Consider the following 18,792-nt stretch of genomic DNA (forward strand, 5'->3'; position numbering starts at 1 on the left):
CTAGTTATATTAAAGCTGTGCAAAGGCTAAAAATGAACTTTCTACTGTTTGAAAATATCAATTTTTGATAAAGTTATCCAATTTACTAAAAATGACCAAAAATAACTTTTTGTTGAGTTATTATTGGTAAATTGAATAACTTTATAAAAAACTGATATTTTCAGAAAATGTTTGTTTTAATAGATCAACAATACCATTAAGAATCAATCCTCTAAATCTCATAGATTTATCTCTTACCGAATTTGAAATGTTCTGTCCCAAAAATTTAAACTTTAGGCGCTTATATCTCAAAAAGTAATGATCGGGAAAAAATGTTTTCCTGAGAAAACGTTTTTATTTTGATGATATACAAATCGAGAAACTTTGAAAAATATCACCAATAGAAAGTTTATTATTAGCCTTTGCACAGCCTTAAGAGAAATCTAAGCTTGGTTGTAAAAAATTACACTCTTTTATTTTTGTCAAGTAATACAAGTTTGAACAATTTATAATATATAAAGTGATTTTGTTAGTTTGATTACCTATTATTATGTAACTCACTTAAATTGAAACTACAATTATTGAACTTTGGTTAGCCATCATCATCTTGTACGTTATCTACAAGATCAAAATTATTATAAGCATAATTCTTTTTGTTTCAATAACAAATAAGTAAAATTACCGAAAAAATACAAGCTCGCTCAGTATAAGAACAACATTTACTGAACTATAACGATATTTATAAAAAAATGTAGTGGTAAATTTATATTTATAAAAAATCAAAATACAAAGAAAAACAGAGTACTGAGAACTTTTGGAATACCAATCATCATTCATTCAAGTAGCCTATTCACAAAATTTTATTTCAGCTCACTAGTGATATAGCTGACTATACAGTACTACAATATTATCACTTTTTCCTGATGGCGTACACCAGTTTTTGTGCATCACAAAAATAAAACCGTGTAACAAAGAGCAGAATATTGTTTTTAAATTCATGCTATTATGAGTATTATTCAACTGTTTCACGATAATAGTGAAATTGAAAATTATACTAGATATTAAAAGAATGTCATTTTGAAAGAATATAGGCTAATAAAATCTGTGAAATCTTTCTATTGTTGAGAAATGATTTGCAATTGAATTCGGTCGAATAGATCATTGCTCTAACTAGCTCATCAGCTAATAGACCCGTAAACTCCATAATGTTGAAATTTTATAACTAAAAACCTTCTTTCATAGCTCTTCCATATTCTTCATTAATGCTTTTATTTCTCAGTTATTGTAAAATAATTTTCATTTTCCAAAACTACTGTCATTTGCTAGATTAGTGTAAAATTTCACTTTAAATCTATTGAATTGATTTCAACAATTTATTTTAATAGAATAACTAGTGCAATTAATTATCGTGTCATACTCGTACTCAACTTCAATTTCATCAACATTTAAGAACACTCATTCACAGACAAAATTAAAGACAGAACTGACTAGGAATCAATTCACAAAAAATAATCTACTAACTGATTCAACGATCCTCATTGGAATAAAATATATTTACATATATAAGTTAAACCATTCATCCATTCTATCACTCAACTTCAAGTCTCAGTGTTATGATTAGTTGATAATATTGAATATTTTAATATATAGGCTATGTCAGATTCGATCAAAGATTAATCTGCTCATGAAATACTGTGTACAGTATAAGTTAAAAGAGATGAATATTTTTTAATAAGAAATATTACAAAAGCCTAAGGTATAAATATTTTTTATATAATACTCTACATTGAGAAAAATACAAATAATGAGATGTTGATATTTTTTTATAATACTGGTATTCTGCACCCGATGCAATATTACAAATTCGATAAATATTAGAAATCTGTACATGAATACATGATAAAGGACATGAATGATAATTTTCAATTAAGAATATTGAAGACAATACATCATCTGTTCAAAGAATACTAAACTCTGAAGGAGATATTGATAGATAATAAAGATCATCATAGAAACAGTTTAAAAATACTGTATATACGATATAAAAGATGAATAATAATGTATCTTTGAATGAAACAAGTGTAGAAATTGAAAATCATCGATCGAACGATCGAATTTAAGCACCATGTGGACATAGTTGGCGTATTTTTCGGAGTGTATGTGATATTAGTTAGCAGATACTATAACGATGTCTCAAACACACCGTCTCTCGAATTATCGGTGATACTTCCATCGGTCAACGACGGTCTTTTTCGGAGGACACGATCGTGACTTTCGCTGTCGTTGAGCTGGCCGCCACTGTTCTTACGCTTATACTTGGAGGAGGAGGAGGAGGAGGCGGAGGAGGTGGTAGAGGAGGCTGAAACAGGTTCGCCGTCGAGACATCGGAGGAGGGAGTCACTGAGCATGGACGGCAGAGTGTCGTCGGAGAAGGTGGACGGGTCGAAGTCGCCCGTGCGACTGGAGAAGCTGAGGTCAACGGGACTGGCGGTGAGCACGCTGCGGCCATGCAGGTAGTCACGGAACGGACTGGTCAGGCCAGACGAGCTGCTCTCCTCCGAACACGGCTTCAGTCGCTCGCCACTACCCCCCACACCGCCTCCCCACGCTACGCTCGACAGCTGGCTGATGTTAGAGCCAGACAGCGCTACCACCGGCTTCCTGCTTCGAGGTGTCATCATAGTTTCCTGGAATTTAATCATAAACTTATGAATAGATATCAATATAAATGGCTGAAATAAATTACATTATATTAATAAAAACAATATAAAAAACTTGTAGTACCCTTTTATTAAAACATTTTAGTTTTTAAAACATAGTATTCCTACTTAATTGTAGGTATTTAGTTTTTTAAATGTTTTAATAAAAGGGTACTACAAGTTTTTATACTGTTTTTATTAATTTGAATAAAGTAGCCCATATAAGAGAAGTGATTTTACAATATATTATTCTTCCTCCTAAGTCTGGAAATACATTATAAATTATTATTGAACTAAAATACAAAGTATAGTAGAGGATTTTGTTTGCTCCGTATTGTATAAATAGAAAAGAACTAAAACGTTATGGTAGAAGTTAGTGCCATAGAGAAAAGATAACATAACAAGATATTCCATGGAACGTTCATGTTTCAAATTTCAAGCCGATTACTGTCGACTACTGTCTATTATTACTGTTCTGGCCGGGTGAGAGTGTAAAAACGGCACAGTATGAAAGACTACCAGCGTCACATAGCTTCAAGAAAAATAAATACTAGGACTATTAACTTGAGTTAACATTGAAAATTGTAACATAAACACCCTATACCATGGGATATCTTCTTGTGCTATATTCCCTCTATGTTAGTGCTCTCAGATGGCAGTAAAGATTGGTAGTTGATACTATAATTTATTCAATGGAATTGGAAAAAAATTGTTATAATACAGAGTGGCACAAAAGTCATTGGACAGTTTGTTAGAGCAAGACTAGATATATTTGAAATTATTTCTAATAAAAAGCAATATTCACAATTATTCCTATGTTGAAATTGTTCTCCTTTTCCATTAATGCATTTTTAAGGTATTTCTGGAACAGTGTTCAATGAATATTATTTATTTACCAACATCTCAGGCTAGAATGCCTTCAATGCTTCAAAACTTACAGCCCAACTGATTGAAGTGATAAAATGGATAATACACTATTTTTCTTCAAATAAAAGTAGCTATTTTCTTTGAGTTTGTTTCTACTCGAAAAACAATTACTACAGTAACATGTGAACTTAGCAGAATTTCCTCAAATTTCTCTACAAAAACATTGATTGAGATGGTAAAACGGATAATAGGCTTACACCTTTTTTTAAAAAAAACTTCTCTTTAAACTGGTTTCTACTCAAAAAACAATGACTACAGTGACATGACAACGTAGCAGAATTTACTCAAATTTATCTACAAAAGTGAACATTAATAAGCATTGCTCTTCTACTAATTACTGATTTCGAGTGAGATTTGTGAGACCAAGCCAAGTGTAAATACATTATAAATTTCTACTTTCTACTTAAATATGAAGATTTACTTGGAAAAATTCAAGCTTACATTCAAACTATTAAACATACAAAATGAATATCAAGAATGGACGCCATAATGTGATCAAATAATAATACATCAGATAAAAATTCTATTCCATAGAATAATAAATATCTAAAACAACAAAGTATACTTGATTTTATTTCAATGTTCATTATAAATCTATAAAATAACATGACTGATGATTATTCTTTAGATTGTTTTATTTTCATAATTAAAATTGTTTACAGTAATTTTTAAAGCAGTCTATATGCAGTAAGCATGCAGCATGCATAAACTATTCCCAATACAAGTTTATATAAAACATGCCAGGAAAACTCGAAGAATTACGATTAAAGAAATAAGTTTCAAGTAATCTAAAACAACAGTAGTTGCTATGTTCCATTAGCCTTGTCCAGTGATAATTAATCTGAAAAATTTACAGATTCCAATTTCTAGAAGAGTAGACAAAAAATCAAACAAACAACCGATTAGTTTAGAAGACGCATAACCCAAGTGAGACCAGTCCACCATTATCCATCTTCCCCTAAGCTACAGCTGAATACTTCAGTCTCACCTGCATTGCTCTAGTCATCCGCCTGGTCGAGCGTGTGATGGGCGACATCTCGTCTGCACTGGCAGACAGAATCATGGGCGAAGGGGTGAGCAGACAATTGGTGTTGCAGACGGCCGCCCCAGCCGGGGTGCTAGTCAGCAGACACGTGCTGTTGGCTAGGTTGGGTTTCGTTGGCGTGGACACCGAGGGTCTGCTCACCGACCAGTACTTGTGTCGAAGGGTGGCCGGAGTGGTGGCTGGCGTATAGAACGTTACTTTATTACTGTCCATACACCCTCGACCGTACTTCTCAACATCGTTCATCGTCGGCGTACAGAACATTACGGATCTGACAGGCGTCGACTCCACTAAGTTCGGTGAACTTATCAACAAGTTTTCCGGAGTTTCCACAGATTTTTCGCCCGACACAAGACCCACATCGATCTCCACCTCTTTGAACCTCACCTCATTGCCGTCCTCATCTGGACTCACTTCTAGTTTAGCCACATTAATTTCTGAGGAGATCGGTCTCTTAAAGTTGTCGAAATCGTTGGCCTCCAATGCGGCCGGTTCTACTTGCACAACTATCTTCGGGCATTCGTCGGAGTTCTGTATTTGAACGAAGATAACATGTTGTTTGAAACGATAAAAAAAGCTGAACTATGTACAAAAAAGAAAGAAAAGAAATGTGACAGATTACTGTAAATTTATACATTAAAAATTGAATTAAAATATTTTAAACTTTCTTTTCATTTCCAATTATTTTTTAAATTAATCTATTCCAATAATGAACACATGCATGAGAATGAATTTTTTAAATTGAGAATTTTTAATGAACCCCAATAGTAATCAAAAGAAATTTTTTCGTCACAACATGCAACTTGCAACATATGTATTCTTCCAAGTGTAATACATGCATGCAGAATGTAGAGACAGTATCCTATTGTTTCCAATACGTACTTCAGGTTTTCTTTACTGTACACAAACTCTTTTCTGGACTTTGTATTGCAAATCTCGTTTTTAAACCCCCATTCTAGCAATTCCATAATTATCTACATAACTATTATAAGACCAAGATTTTAATTTATAAATTATTTTAGAATAGATACTAAAATTTAAAATGTAGCTTGTTGCTAGCCAACATTAGAATGATTCCTTCATCAAACAATAGAAATCATTCAACAGCCCTAAGGAGTGTAAAATTTATAAAATGCAATCAATTTAAGAAAATATTTTTTATGTATATTACAAGGTATACAGTGCATAAGCAATAGACAAATTATATGACATCAAACATCGAGAAAGCATAGCAAGATAAAATAAATAAGACTTTCAATGTAATTAAATTGCGTGCATTCAAGATATATTTTCTCGAGAAGAGAATGTATGTGTTAGTAAGGGATGACTCTCTGAGAGAATGCCAGGCGATCCAACATTCAATGATTCTTATCATAACCAAAAAAATACTAACTTTAATATACTCACATCAAGCATTTCTTCGCTAGAAGATCTTCCGCATTTTAAAATGTTACTTTCTATTAAAGGTTTTGATTGTTTGTATGATTTGCTGAAAATACGTTTCTGAAAACAAGAATTGCATCATTATAAAACTGGAAATTATTTAGAAAAAGAACGTATGCATAAGAAATGAATATGATTCAATGAGACTTAATGCAATAATGCATATCTGATGGGAAACGTATAGATAAAATAAAAATAAGAACGGTTCAATAATAATTCGATGTGAGATTGAATTAATTATAAATAAGAAATTCAATGGCAATTGAGATCAATTTTATAATGTACTGGATAAGATCTTGTATTCAAGACAATAAGAACTCGTGATACTAACTAGCGTTAAAATTAAAACATGTGTTGTACGCAAAAATTGATAAAATGATTCTAGTAGATAAACTTCATACAAGATTGGTCATCGACACTCTTAGGTTATAATGAAACCCCGGAAAAGGCTAACTAAATTGAATTGTTGAGATAATTGTTTATTACTTATTGTAATAAATGAATAAATAGATGGATAGATTTTTTCTTGAGTGATGAATCGTAATCACCTTGATAGAATCACCCAGACTAGTAGCTCTGTTATTCTGCCTTGGAGTGCCAAACCCATTTTCTTTATTGAACTGCTTGATTAGGCGACGCTTTTTACTCGATTCGGGTAAGGACTGTATGTGAGCATAGAGTTGAGCAAGAGCAGCTTCAGTGGGGTTGGTAGTGTTCTCTTGAGCGGTGCGTTCTCTATCTACAAAACTAAACACTGTACTCGCTGCTCCACCGTTATTTACCTATTGAAAAGAAAACAATTTAAATAAATGAGCAAATATAGAGCAAATGAAGAAAAAACAATTTTTTGCATTAGATGATGAATAATTGATAACACTGGCTTATTCATCAACCAAACCAGAATTTTATCTTGAGAATGCATAAGTTAACTTGAATGGCACAATTTGAAGTGAAAGCAACACAAATTATTATGAAGCATAAGTTATGAAAATTCATAAATAAAATTAAATAGTGTCCTTTCTCACCCATACAAACCTGTAAACATTCTGAGGAGTACCTGAGAATTTCACATGGAAATATTGAAATTCCTTGTGGCATGATTTTACACAATACTGTACTTCAAGTAGGCTATAGGTGGCATGTTAACGTAAACAATGTTAACGTGTTGTGTATACACGTGAAATGATTCAGACGAGTATGGACGACTCCCCATTACGTTTACGTTTGAAAAAACACATATGTGTTTAGATCAAAATAGCCATTCTATTCAACATATTCTTTTATTTAATCATAATAAAGTAACATTTCATAAAACCTTTCCCCCTCGTTTTACCTCTTTAATATTTTATGTATAATGGCAACATCCAAGCCACAAATTGCAAAGATAGAATTCAAATTTGGTTGGAAAATAAGACTGACAGTTGTTTCTTGTTTCAGATTACCGATACTTCACTGACCAGCCCTGTATAATATTGAATAATTTAATTCAATATTTTTCAAATTTTCTCAATATGTGAATAGATGATATATTTTGCATTGATTTACAAACACTGTACTTGAGAAAGTCTTCAATACTTACAGACATTAAATAATATTAACTCGATTCAACTTACTTAGAATTCAAAGTAAGAACTCTTAAATTCTGCTACAGTTTTGTAGGATCTTTCACACTAAGCTACAGGAATGTAGTAAATTTGCGCTAACATATGGAATTCGATTTGTTCGATATTATACTTCTACATTAACAAAAATTTTCAAATAGATGGAAACTGAACATTTTCTACCAAAATGTATAATAATACAAAGCAAACAACAAAGCTACAACTACAATAAATTATCCATGTGAATTACACAAAACCCGTATTTTCTACTTCAAATTCTGTATAACTACGAAACTAAAAAAAGATACATACTTCCAATTTTTTATAATTCTATTCATTTTTTTAAACATGATATCCTACTATAGAATATGAGTCGGGGTTATCAATATAAAATCAAAGTAGTTACTACAATATAATTATTTACTTTACTACTACTACTACTTACTACTATTGACGAATTATAAATATTACTATCGAACTATTAACGAAAAAATATGAAAATTGACACTACAGTGCACAAAAATTGAATTTTGGTTTTATAATGTATTAGTTGAACACAACCATGACATAAAATTGAAATTTTGCAACTGAGAGTGCTGGACAATCACACCTCAAATAGTCTATTAACAAACACAGAAATATGAATAAATGCCTATCGAAGTCAACAATACATTTTTTTATCTACGACCATGTAAACATTAAAACATCATAATCAATCCCATAACAGGGGTCTTTTCGCAATGGCTTTTCAAAACTATACTATAACATTATGCAACGACTTTTACATTATAACACGGTTTTGGGTGGTGGTGGCAACAACATCAAAACACGTTTTCTGATGCTAGCAGCAGGTTTCAGTTTAACAAGTTTTTACTAAATCAAATATTCAGTTTGACTGTAGTGAGGTCTACGTTATAATGACAGTATTTGTTTAACTTTGGAATTGCTATCCTTGTCTATCATTCGACAAAGTCGGTGTTACTATCCTTTTCTAGGTCCACAACGATGCCAATTATGTTTTTGACAGTGTAGAAATATAATTAATTAATGCAGAGAATCGGCATCGCTATTCTCCTATCGTTATCCACTGTCATTATAGCGTAGACCTCACTATAGTTTTAAATCCACCAACATTTCATTTTGTCAAGTTTACAATAAATTCGTCAAGTTTTTAGTTAGTCTTGTTTTCAGTATTTCAAGTTTACTGTTCACTCTCTCTGATTACCTTTTTACCGGAATTGTTATTTCAATCGTATATCTCCAATACCTTGTTGTCTATCACAATCTTTGATCTTATTGGGTACTTTCCTTTAAAAGCCATGATTTTGGTTTTCTCCTTTGATATCTTGAAATTATATTCTTTACAAATTTCATGCAGGATATGAACTGATTTTTGGAGGTCATGTGAGTCGGAACAGGCAATAGCCTAATCCCTGATTGAAGAAGAAGAAGATCGTATATCTTCCCCACACACAGATTCGTCTATGTGGGGAAAATATTCATAAATTTGTTTTTAGAATATTTTGTCTCTGTAAATGTATCTTGTATTGTGAATAAATTGAATTTGAATATTTTTACCATATAGGCTAGTTGGTTGATTTGTAACCTTTTACAAGTCAGCAATGTGATACTTTGCAGGAATGGTTATAGATAAAATAGTGTACGCAACAGTTTTATAAGGTGAAACTCGTTAGATGTTTAAGACTCGCTACGCTCACTCACTTGTGTCTCAACTCTACATCTAACTCGTGCTTTAAAGACACTAATTATAAAACTACTATTTCAAACTAGGCAAATCGCCTCTAGGAGAAAGGCCGTCGAGCAGTTTTCAATTTGTTGAACCGCTACCGCTAGTTAACTAGAATAGCATTTTATTTTGCTTTCAAAAAAGTATCAACAAGTTAGATTAAATAGTAAGTTTGATAAACGTTTGTGCAATACTAAAACGTTATACCACAAAATTTCAGCATTGAAATTTCTTGAAGACTTTTGACTTGAGATAATTGTCAACTATGAAAAACTGAGAGATAAGCTGACAAACGTCTATAATTTCTATTTGAATTTAAAAGTTAGAACCATTGGCTTGATTTCTTTTGAAAACGAATGAGCTCATTGAATAAATTTTGTGATGACTATCGAGTCAAAATAATCAATAGTAGCCGAATAGTTTTTTCAGTTGATTAATATTTAGGTATGAGTCTTATCGACTTGGGGAGTGTATCGGTGATATTCCATTAGTATTATTTTCCATACTCTTATAATATTAAGAAAAAATCAATTACTGTATAACAAACTCAACAAACTATTGTCAATTAAATTATGCATGCAGTTCAATCATTTTCAAATACTTTAGAGTGATTATTGAGTATGTAGAAATAATCTGGATCGGATTTTCACTTACAATTTAATTAGTTGTTATGCAGCTAATGAGTATTTCGTTACCAATAATCTACTGGTTCCTGCTCAGTTTGGCTTTAGGAAGGGAAAGTCCACTGTGTTGGCTGTTCATACTCTTATACATTCAATCCAAGATGCTTTTGAAGGTAAAAAATCATCCTCACTTCTGCTGTGTGACTTGACATGTGCCTTTGACTGTGTTCCATATGATTTATTAGAGAAAATGATTTATGAAAAAGCTGGAGTGGTATGGTCTAGGAGTCAGTGCTATCAATTTGATGAAATATTATCTCGGTAATAGGTCCCACGTTGTGGACTGGAATGGAGAATTGCCAGGCTCTGCTCCTTTACACTATGGAATCGCACAAGGATCAGTTCTGGGGCCTTTGCTCTTTCTTAATTCAATAAATGACCTTTATTGCTCAGTGAATGGTGGTGTTCTTCTGTTTGCTGATGATACGTTTCTTTTTGCTGAACATGATAGTATTGAGTCTGTCAAGTTGGCTGTTAGAGAGCTTTATGATAGTGCTTCCCAGTGGTCTAGTGCAAATAGACTGGCCCTTAATAATGATAAGACTCAGGAGCTAGTCTTTAGTCTCAATCCCCAGAATTCCACCACATATTCTGTGAAACTGTTGGGGTTTTCCCTGGACAGTAAGTTGACGTGGGAAACTCATATAAATCAACTATGCATCAGGATCAGTAGGGTTGTGCTCTTGTTGAGGAGGCTTGTGGATTGTGTGCCTGACAGTTTGGTACTCTGCCTTTTTTCAGAGCCATGTAGCTTATGGAACAATCCTATGGGGACATGCGGCCAGTGTGGATAGGGTCCTGTTGCTGCAGAAGCGAGCTGTTAGGGTTGTGATGAGGGCTGGGAGGATTGATCATTGTAAGCCACTGTTCATCCGGTTGAAAGTGATGACAGTCTTCAATCTCTACATAAATGCGTGTTTGACGTTTGTGAAGAAAAATCCAGATTCATCACTTTACCTAATGAAATGCATGGTCATGTAACAAGGAGAAACCAGAATATATTCCAGTCAAGAGTCAGATTGGAGCGAAAAAGTAGAAGCTTTCCCTCATCTGGTACCGTATTAGGTTTTTTAATATGCTACCTAATGAAATAAGGAGCCTGCCCCTTGACTTTCAATAGAAGGTTGAAGTCATGGTTGATCACCAACCCCTTCTAATGAATTCTAATTAATGAATTCAGGGAGGTCAACATCAATTCAATGATTGCCAGCTCATTTGTACAGTAATTATTTTATTTATTATATTCGCAAGTTAACCACATCACATTTTTAGGCTATACTACTAATTTAATCTCAAAGGATTAAAAGTTATGAATTTTACATGAATTATGACGTTTATTGTTTATATTTCCAAAGACTGAGTTTAGTGCATCTGTGATAATAGTTCAAGTTGATGATATATGAATGTTGTTGTAATAGTGTGACTTATCTGTAATATGACCTAGCCTAATGTACTTGATGTATTTTATTGCCTGAAATAAACCATTGAATCATATGAAAAAAAAAACGGTACGTATATAAAAAATTATACAAAGAACCTGCCAACGAAGGAGAAAGACATCTTCCACCATCTAGCTACTGCGTGGCGATGGATTGAAAAGTTTTCTTATAATTTACCTCTGTTTTAGTAGTCGGCTTTGGTTTTACCTCAATCTTAGGCGACATTTTTCTTCTTTCCCAGTAGGCAAAGATGTCCGTCGCTAATCGCGGCGGCACTTGAAACAATTCTGAGCCCGATCTTATCATAAACGACACAACATGTGACAGCATCTGAGAGCTTGAATGGAAAGCTTCTGGAGTCAGCTGAAAATGAATATACCTACTTGTTAGACAGTCTCTGGTATTCATTCATACATGGTCAGCACACACTAAACCACGTTTAATAAAAAACTAAAACAGATTAGGTCAACGTTGCTCATTGAATTATTTGACTCCTGCAATGAATTCCATTGGTTAAGTTAAGAAGACTTGAACGACTACCATTTTCATTTTATATATTTTATCTCATTTATAATATAGGCACATATTGATTATTAGTCAATCAAAGAGAAAATACTCAATACAATTTGGAATAAGCTTAAATAGTATTAAAGTATGTATTTCATTTATGAATTTGAATCCAGAAAATTTTATTTTTACAGAATTTAATCATGAAGGGAGGCTTACCGAAGGGATTAAGGAGTACGTGAATTATAAATATATTTACAAGTTCATATGGTTGAAACTTATCTGGATTCTCCATTAAATTAGTCTACACATAAATCAATTTGCAATCAAAATTACAAATCAATTAAACAAAAACTCAATCGACATTTATTAGAATTTATCAATTATTTGCAGTTGACAACTCGAGTAAAAATAGTGAATTGAAGATAACATTTTGCTTTGCTTGCCACCATAAACAAAAATAAGGCGACAGCTCAAGGGCTTGAAAACATAAAAATATTCCGAAAAATATCACAAAAAATAATAAGCCCGTCTTATCATTATTTTTGCGAGATTTAAATGAATTTAGTTCATTTCTATTTATTTGTTCAAGGAGAAGAAGCTACCAATATTTCAAGTACTCATGTTCTAGAATTAAAAATATTCTAAGATATATTATTTTCTAAGCGAAAAAGTGATGTTAATGTCCAAGTTGTTATTCTTCAAAGTTCTCAGTGCTCCTTTACTAAGGAATTAAAATGAAATACTCTTTTACAATGTTTAACTTGGTACTTGGTACTTTTAAGGTAGGCGCACACAGATCGTCATCGCACGGATCGGACGATTAGATTTGATGCATTGTTTTCAATTGAAGTGCGCATCGTATCCGCATCGTATAAGTATGAGCACTCCAATTGAAAACAATGCATCAAATCTAATCGTCCGATGCGTGCCGTCCGTCCGATGCGCCTAACTTAATAGAGAAACAATACTTGATCCTACGATAGGATAGAACTAACCTTTCTGGGACATAGAAGGTGAGGAGTAAACAATGTGGCTAAATTGTCCGCATTCATCTTGTTGTGAGCTTCATAGGTGGAGATGAGTTGCAACATATTCAGCACATTTTTCAGCACCGTCCAGTTCTCACTAGGCAGAAGCAGTAATAGAAGCTGCAGGGCACACTGCAGTCTACTTTCAGACGTGCTCTCTGATAAGCATAATTCTGAAAACAATTTGAAAAGTTTATAGAAGTAGCAGAAAAACTTAATTTTAGAATGAATGAGTTGGGATACAACTATTTTTTTTACTTTCTCCGGTGATGAACAGTCGGAGGTAAATTCAACACCAATGAACTCACTGTTTAGATATAGCAATATTTACTATTACCAATTCATCAGTTGGTAACTAGGCCTTTGATTAATAAATTTTGGTTACGGTATCATTAATTATTATTTTTACTTCCAAGATGTTCATTCATCTAGAAGTTACCTATGTATAATAAAGAAAGTGCAGGGATTTGTTACACAATTGAATTGAAGGCGGGAAAGGCTCATGAGTTGTGCAGTTATGAAGTTATATATTCCGTGTTTCGATATTAATCATTAGGTAAGTTATGATAAATGAAGTGAATATATATTTATAACTAAAACATTGTTTTTAACCCATTTGTTTTACTTTTAAATCACACACAACTTACCAGCTATTTGACAGTAGGCAGGATAGTAGGCTTCGGTTAGTAGGGGTTCCGACAACTCAGCCAGGAAGGTTTTGAGAACTGACGCACAATCATGCACGGAAAATTGGCTATTATCCAGATCCAATGGTGTACCACTAGTTAGCTGAGATTTCAGTTCTTGTTGCCTTGTCATTTTACCACTTCTTCGAAATATTCCTTCCTGAGTAGCATCTACAAGCAAAAGTTGATTACTGTAATACTCACATCATGAATTCAAAGAGAAAAATGACCTTGCTTGAACCTTAATGAGCATTTTAATAGTACTGGACGTTTTTTTATTGCCATATTAGACTGAGAAATACGCACCTGCAATAAAATTTTAATTGAGTAATCAATCATTGGTCTGTGAGACAGAATGGAGAATGAATAACATGTCTGTGGTGAAAACAATCACAGGTTAGGCTTGGCTTATCCTAAAAATCTCAGCCCTAGCTAGTAAACATTATCTGTGTGATAAATATTGTATGTATGAAATAAATTAATGAAAATATAGGTACCCAGCCTAACGGTATATCGTTATAGATTGCACTTTTACCAATGTTCACCTTTTATGTTGAATAACGTATACGTATATACATTCAATCTTCAATCTTCATTTGTAGGACCATTAACCAGCCAGACGAGCTGGGTAGGTCATCACGTCAAATATACAATTTCACACAGAAGTTTTTGACAACACTGTCATGTCAAAAAATAAAACATAATGGCATAGATGGCTAAACACGGTGATGGCCACTAAATGTCAACTGTAGACTCCTGAAAAAATTCACTCAAGGAGTAGTATGGTCTGGCACGCAGCCAAGACTTGAGTCTCCTCTTAAACTCACTGTCACTCAAATGACACACAGATAGAGGTAGCATATTAATCATTTTAATAGCGATATTGGGATAACAGTTCTGAGCCTTATTTAGCCTACATCGAGGAACATTGACTTCGAGAGCATTTCGAAGTGAGTAGGCACTCTGCAACCCCCTCAAATTCACTGTCAGATTGGTATTCCTAATACCAACCAGGGAAGCAAAGATGAACTGGCTAAAAACTGTGAGAATCCCGAGTCTGGCAAAGAGTGGCCTACAGTGCTCCAGATGACCACTGGATGACAGTATCCGAACTGCCTTCTTCTGCAGCAGAAGAATACTCTCACAGTGTGAAGAGTGTCCCCACAGCAGTATTCTATAGATAATGTGGCTATGGAACAGTGAATAATAGGCCATAATCAAATGTTCCTCAGTCAGCAAGCACCTCAGTCTTCTCAACAGGTAGATCACAAGAGACAATCTTCTGCATACAGCATCCACATGAGCACTCTATGTTAACTTTGGATCGATGTTAAATCCCAGAATCTTCACCGGTTCATTCAATGAATGATTGAAGTGGTTTATCAGAGTGCACATGATATTATGTGTCTTGCCGACGTTGAGCAACAGCTTGTTCTCTTGAAACCAGCGTTCTGCACCAGCAAAGGACTCCTCCAACTCAAGGGTGGCAGCTGGAGGCGAGGATCCTCTCCCAACAAGGGTTGTGTCGTCCGCAAACAGCAGCTAACTTCCGCCGACTCTCAAATCGTTCATATGCAGCATGAACAGGACCGGCCCCAGGACAGAGCCCTGCGGTACCCCATGCCGTACATGCAGCTAGCCAGATGATGCACCCCGAACATTCACTATCTGCCTTCTGTCAGAAAGATAGGACTTGAAAGTGTCAGCAACAATGTCCGTTATACCATACTGACTCAACTTACCAAGGAGAAGCTCATGAGACACACAGTCAAAAGCACGAGACAGGTCACACAGTCTCACAGCAACAGAATCTCCACTCTCGAATGGATCAATGACTTCGTTGATCAGGGCCAGCAGGGCGGTTTGTGTGGACTTTCTAAAGCCATGTTGTCTATCAGACAGCAAACTATTCCTCTCAAGATGGTCCATTAGCTGATCCTTCATGGCAACCTCTAAAATTTTTCCGAATAAGGGGGTAACAGTAATTGGTCGGAAGTTATTCTTGTCCTTCTCATCTCCCTTTTTGTATATAGGTACAGTTTTACCCAACTTCAAACAATTCGGAAAGTAGCCCAGTTTAAGACATTGACTAAAGACACTGGCAAGATGAGGTGCCATCTCATCAACCACTGATTTCAAGAAAGCCACAGTAAATCCATAGATGTCCTGAGAAGGTAAATTTTTAAAAGCAGTCTCTATTTTCATTCTTCGAGACTCTCCTCCATACAGATAAAACAGCGGGTTGTGCTTCTACATCTCCAACACCATTTGGCTGAGTCACTGGAATCTGTTGAAGAATGGCCTCCATGGAGTTCAGATAGTGACTGTTCATAACATCTGGACTGAAATCACATTGAGGCTGTGTAGACGCTCTGCACTTGTTAATAAGCTTCCAGGCCGATTTACATGGGTTCTGAGAGTCAAGTATAGCATCAGCATTTTTCCTCTTAACTGCTTGGTCCACCTCCTGATTGAGAAGCTTCCTTGCCCTTAAATACCTGCTAAATGCATTGAGTTACCAGGAAACCCAAACTCCAGACTTTGATTAAAATATGAAATGTTCAAATTAGTTTGCTACGATTCAAAAGTGGAAAAAATATTCAATAATGACTTGATACTTACTATCTTCTTTGCTGAGAAACTCCACCAGCTGAAATACTTGAGCTATACTGTCCTTAGTCAATATACCTTTGCTATCACAATTGTTCTTGATTAGAACTTGGCGAGGTTTCTTAGAAAAAGGAGCTAAACTCCATTTTAACACATTCCTCAATTTTGCTTTCTCTACAGGCCACTCACAACTGTAACAAAAACAAGCAAATAAGTTCTAGATATTATTTTTTAAACCCATTTTTTATGCTTTTTGTACTCTTGATTTGACCCTTTAATAATTTGTTTGAGTTATTTAGTCTTAAAATGTGAAGTTCAAATTGTTATAAAATTTATAATTCTTTACTAATATTTGTCTATGGCCAGTTTTTGTATTGGACAAATTGAGTAGGTATCTACCTATATTATAGCCTAATAAAGAGGAAAGAACTGGGTTAATACATGTACGGGATAGGAAAATTATGTTTGACGCTCTATCACGACTGAACTACTAGACTGATTTACTTGAAATTTTACATGCTAACCGAGGATTGTTATAGGCCTATTTATAATTCTTCAAGATTTCATTACGTCAATTTTTAAAATAGACCCTTGCAGAGCACGAGTTACCTGCTAGTCAAGAAATAGACATGAAATGTCATAAAATTAAATATGATTATGACATCTAACATGTTATTATACATTACCTTTGTAGGTAGAAGGTAGTAAAACTTGATTTTAAAAGGAAGAGATAAGGTTAGATAAAAACTAGATCTTGAGAGATTAAATTAATAAGATTAAGATGTTCAACTTATTAACATTTTTTAGTGTCTTTAACACTTTTAATAAGCCTCAGAAACTACACCTATTAAAGAATTTTAATTCACACAATTAATAAATCAGTAATCCAAGTTGAAATTGAGCTTTTAGCTAACTTATCTTAGGACAAGAATCAGAAATAGCTTTATGAAAGGTAATCTAAAACTGTGAAACTTTTATCAAAGGATACAGTTATAATAAAACAGCAGTCTTAAATCTAGCGATTGCGGTAAATTTAGTAAATTGATGATTGTTTGTACTTACTCATCAGTGTTTAAATCCAAGACGAACGACAAATGCATCCGTACCAAAGTGTAAAACTGTTCAGGGTCTTCATTTCGTAGCTTGTTTGCCAACTTCCAATCATCATTTTCTAAATCTGAATTCAATTCCATTATAAAGCTGAAGCTGCACAATCTTTAAAATGATTCTTTGAATGATAGGTGATAAAGAAAACAAAGTTCACTAACATTTCAACTAAAATCAGGTACAAGGGTTTGCAATTTAACAACACTTACATTCTGGATAGATTTTGATTGTATATCGTTTCAGAACATTATAATACTTATTTATTGATCCATAATTACTAACAATTTTTTATAAAGATTATGAGAATGAAAGATATTCTACCTTTACCTTTTATAACCGATTACTAATTTAGTATACATTCACTTTCACATGGGTGAGCCATTTTTAAAATCAAAATCGCTGTTGCTGTTTGAAATCAACGGACACAGTGAAGATGTGGTGATAAAAATGTCTTTGAAAAACAATATTGAAATCGATTCAAATGATAAAAAATTATTTATGGAGTTTATTTGAAAGAAATGAGATTTTCATCTACTAATATTTTATTTGATTTTTCTCAATAATAGCTTTTTCCAGCGTATTATGTCTGAACGCATCAAACGTGAACGGATTAGTTCTAGGTTGTAAAGTTTGACCGTTTCTTTATGTTCTTGAAAGAATTCTCATTCGATTACACAAATTAATACTGGGTAATGGATTAGATTGGATTAGGGCTGGTTTTGCGAGATCGGGATTTAGCTAAGTTTATAATGAGGTCCAGGTTATAATGACAGTGGGGAAAGATAGGAGAACAACATTGCCAATTCTCTGTCATGTCAATGACTTCTATAGACGGTAGCTGATACAGGCTTATTGATGTAATATTAACGGTTTATTCTCGTTTAAAATAATCAATTATATTTTATTGAGCAGTAACAACTTTTTTTCAATAATTTCATAATGAATTTTTATAATTAAGTGTTGATGAGAGCACTCTAGTATGCTACTACATCATTGTTAAATAACCTATGCTCGTATGCTCTTTGCACGGTATTTAGATGAAAATATATTATATTTATTTTTTATATTTTTCTATATACCGTTGCTCTTTGTACTCATCGGTCTTGGAATGTCTCCACCATTGATATAGAGAATAAGATTAAGAAGAGCGAAGTCCGCTATGATGCCACTGCGCTAGTGTAGCTACCAGAAATTTCGGGCAAGAAGTCGGGTATTTGTATTAGCTGTGTAGAAAAAGAGCCTTTTTCAAATGATAATATTTTTTTATTGAAGCAATAAAAAATATTCA

General features: G+C 33.7%; 1 protein-coding gene across 1 annotated transcript; it reads right to left on the reverse strand.

The window, feature by feature from the left end:
* Positions 1 to 432: 432 nt before the first annotated feature.
* On the reverse strand, positions 433 to 17,897 carry LOC111061134 (rho GTPase-activating protein 19). Its single transcript, XM_022348822.2, has 9 exons — positions 17,460 to 17,897; positions 16,410 to 16,588; positions 13,749 to 13,958; positions 13,069 to 13,274; positions 11,771 to 11,926; positions 6,642 to 6,875; positions 6,058 to 6,153; positions 4,594 to 5,181; positions 433 to 2,666 (listed from the first exon to the last, which is right to left on the reverse strand). Exons 1-9 carry the CDS (start codon positions 17,588 to 17,590, stop codon positions 2,160 to 2,162), a joined length of 2,307 nt encoding a protein of 768 aa, XP_022204514.2. The 5' UTR covers positions 17,591 to 17,897; the 3' UTR covers positions 433 to 2,159.
* Between the last annotated feature and the right edge of the window lie 895 nt (positions 17,898 to 18,792).

The sequence above is a fragment of the Nilaparvata lugens genome, chromosome 4 (genome assembly GCF_014356525.2).
Source record: "Nilaparvata lugens isolate BPH chromosome 4, ASM1435652v1, whole genome shotgun sequence".
In the NCBI taxonomy this organism is placed as follows: domain Eukaryota; kingdom Metazoa; phylum Arthropoda; class Insecta; order Hemiptera; family Delphacidae; genus Nilaparvata; species Nilaparvata lugens.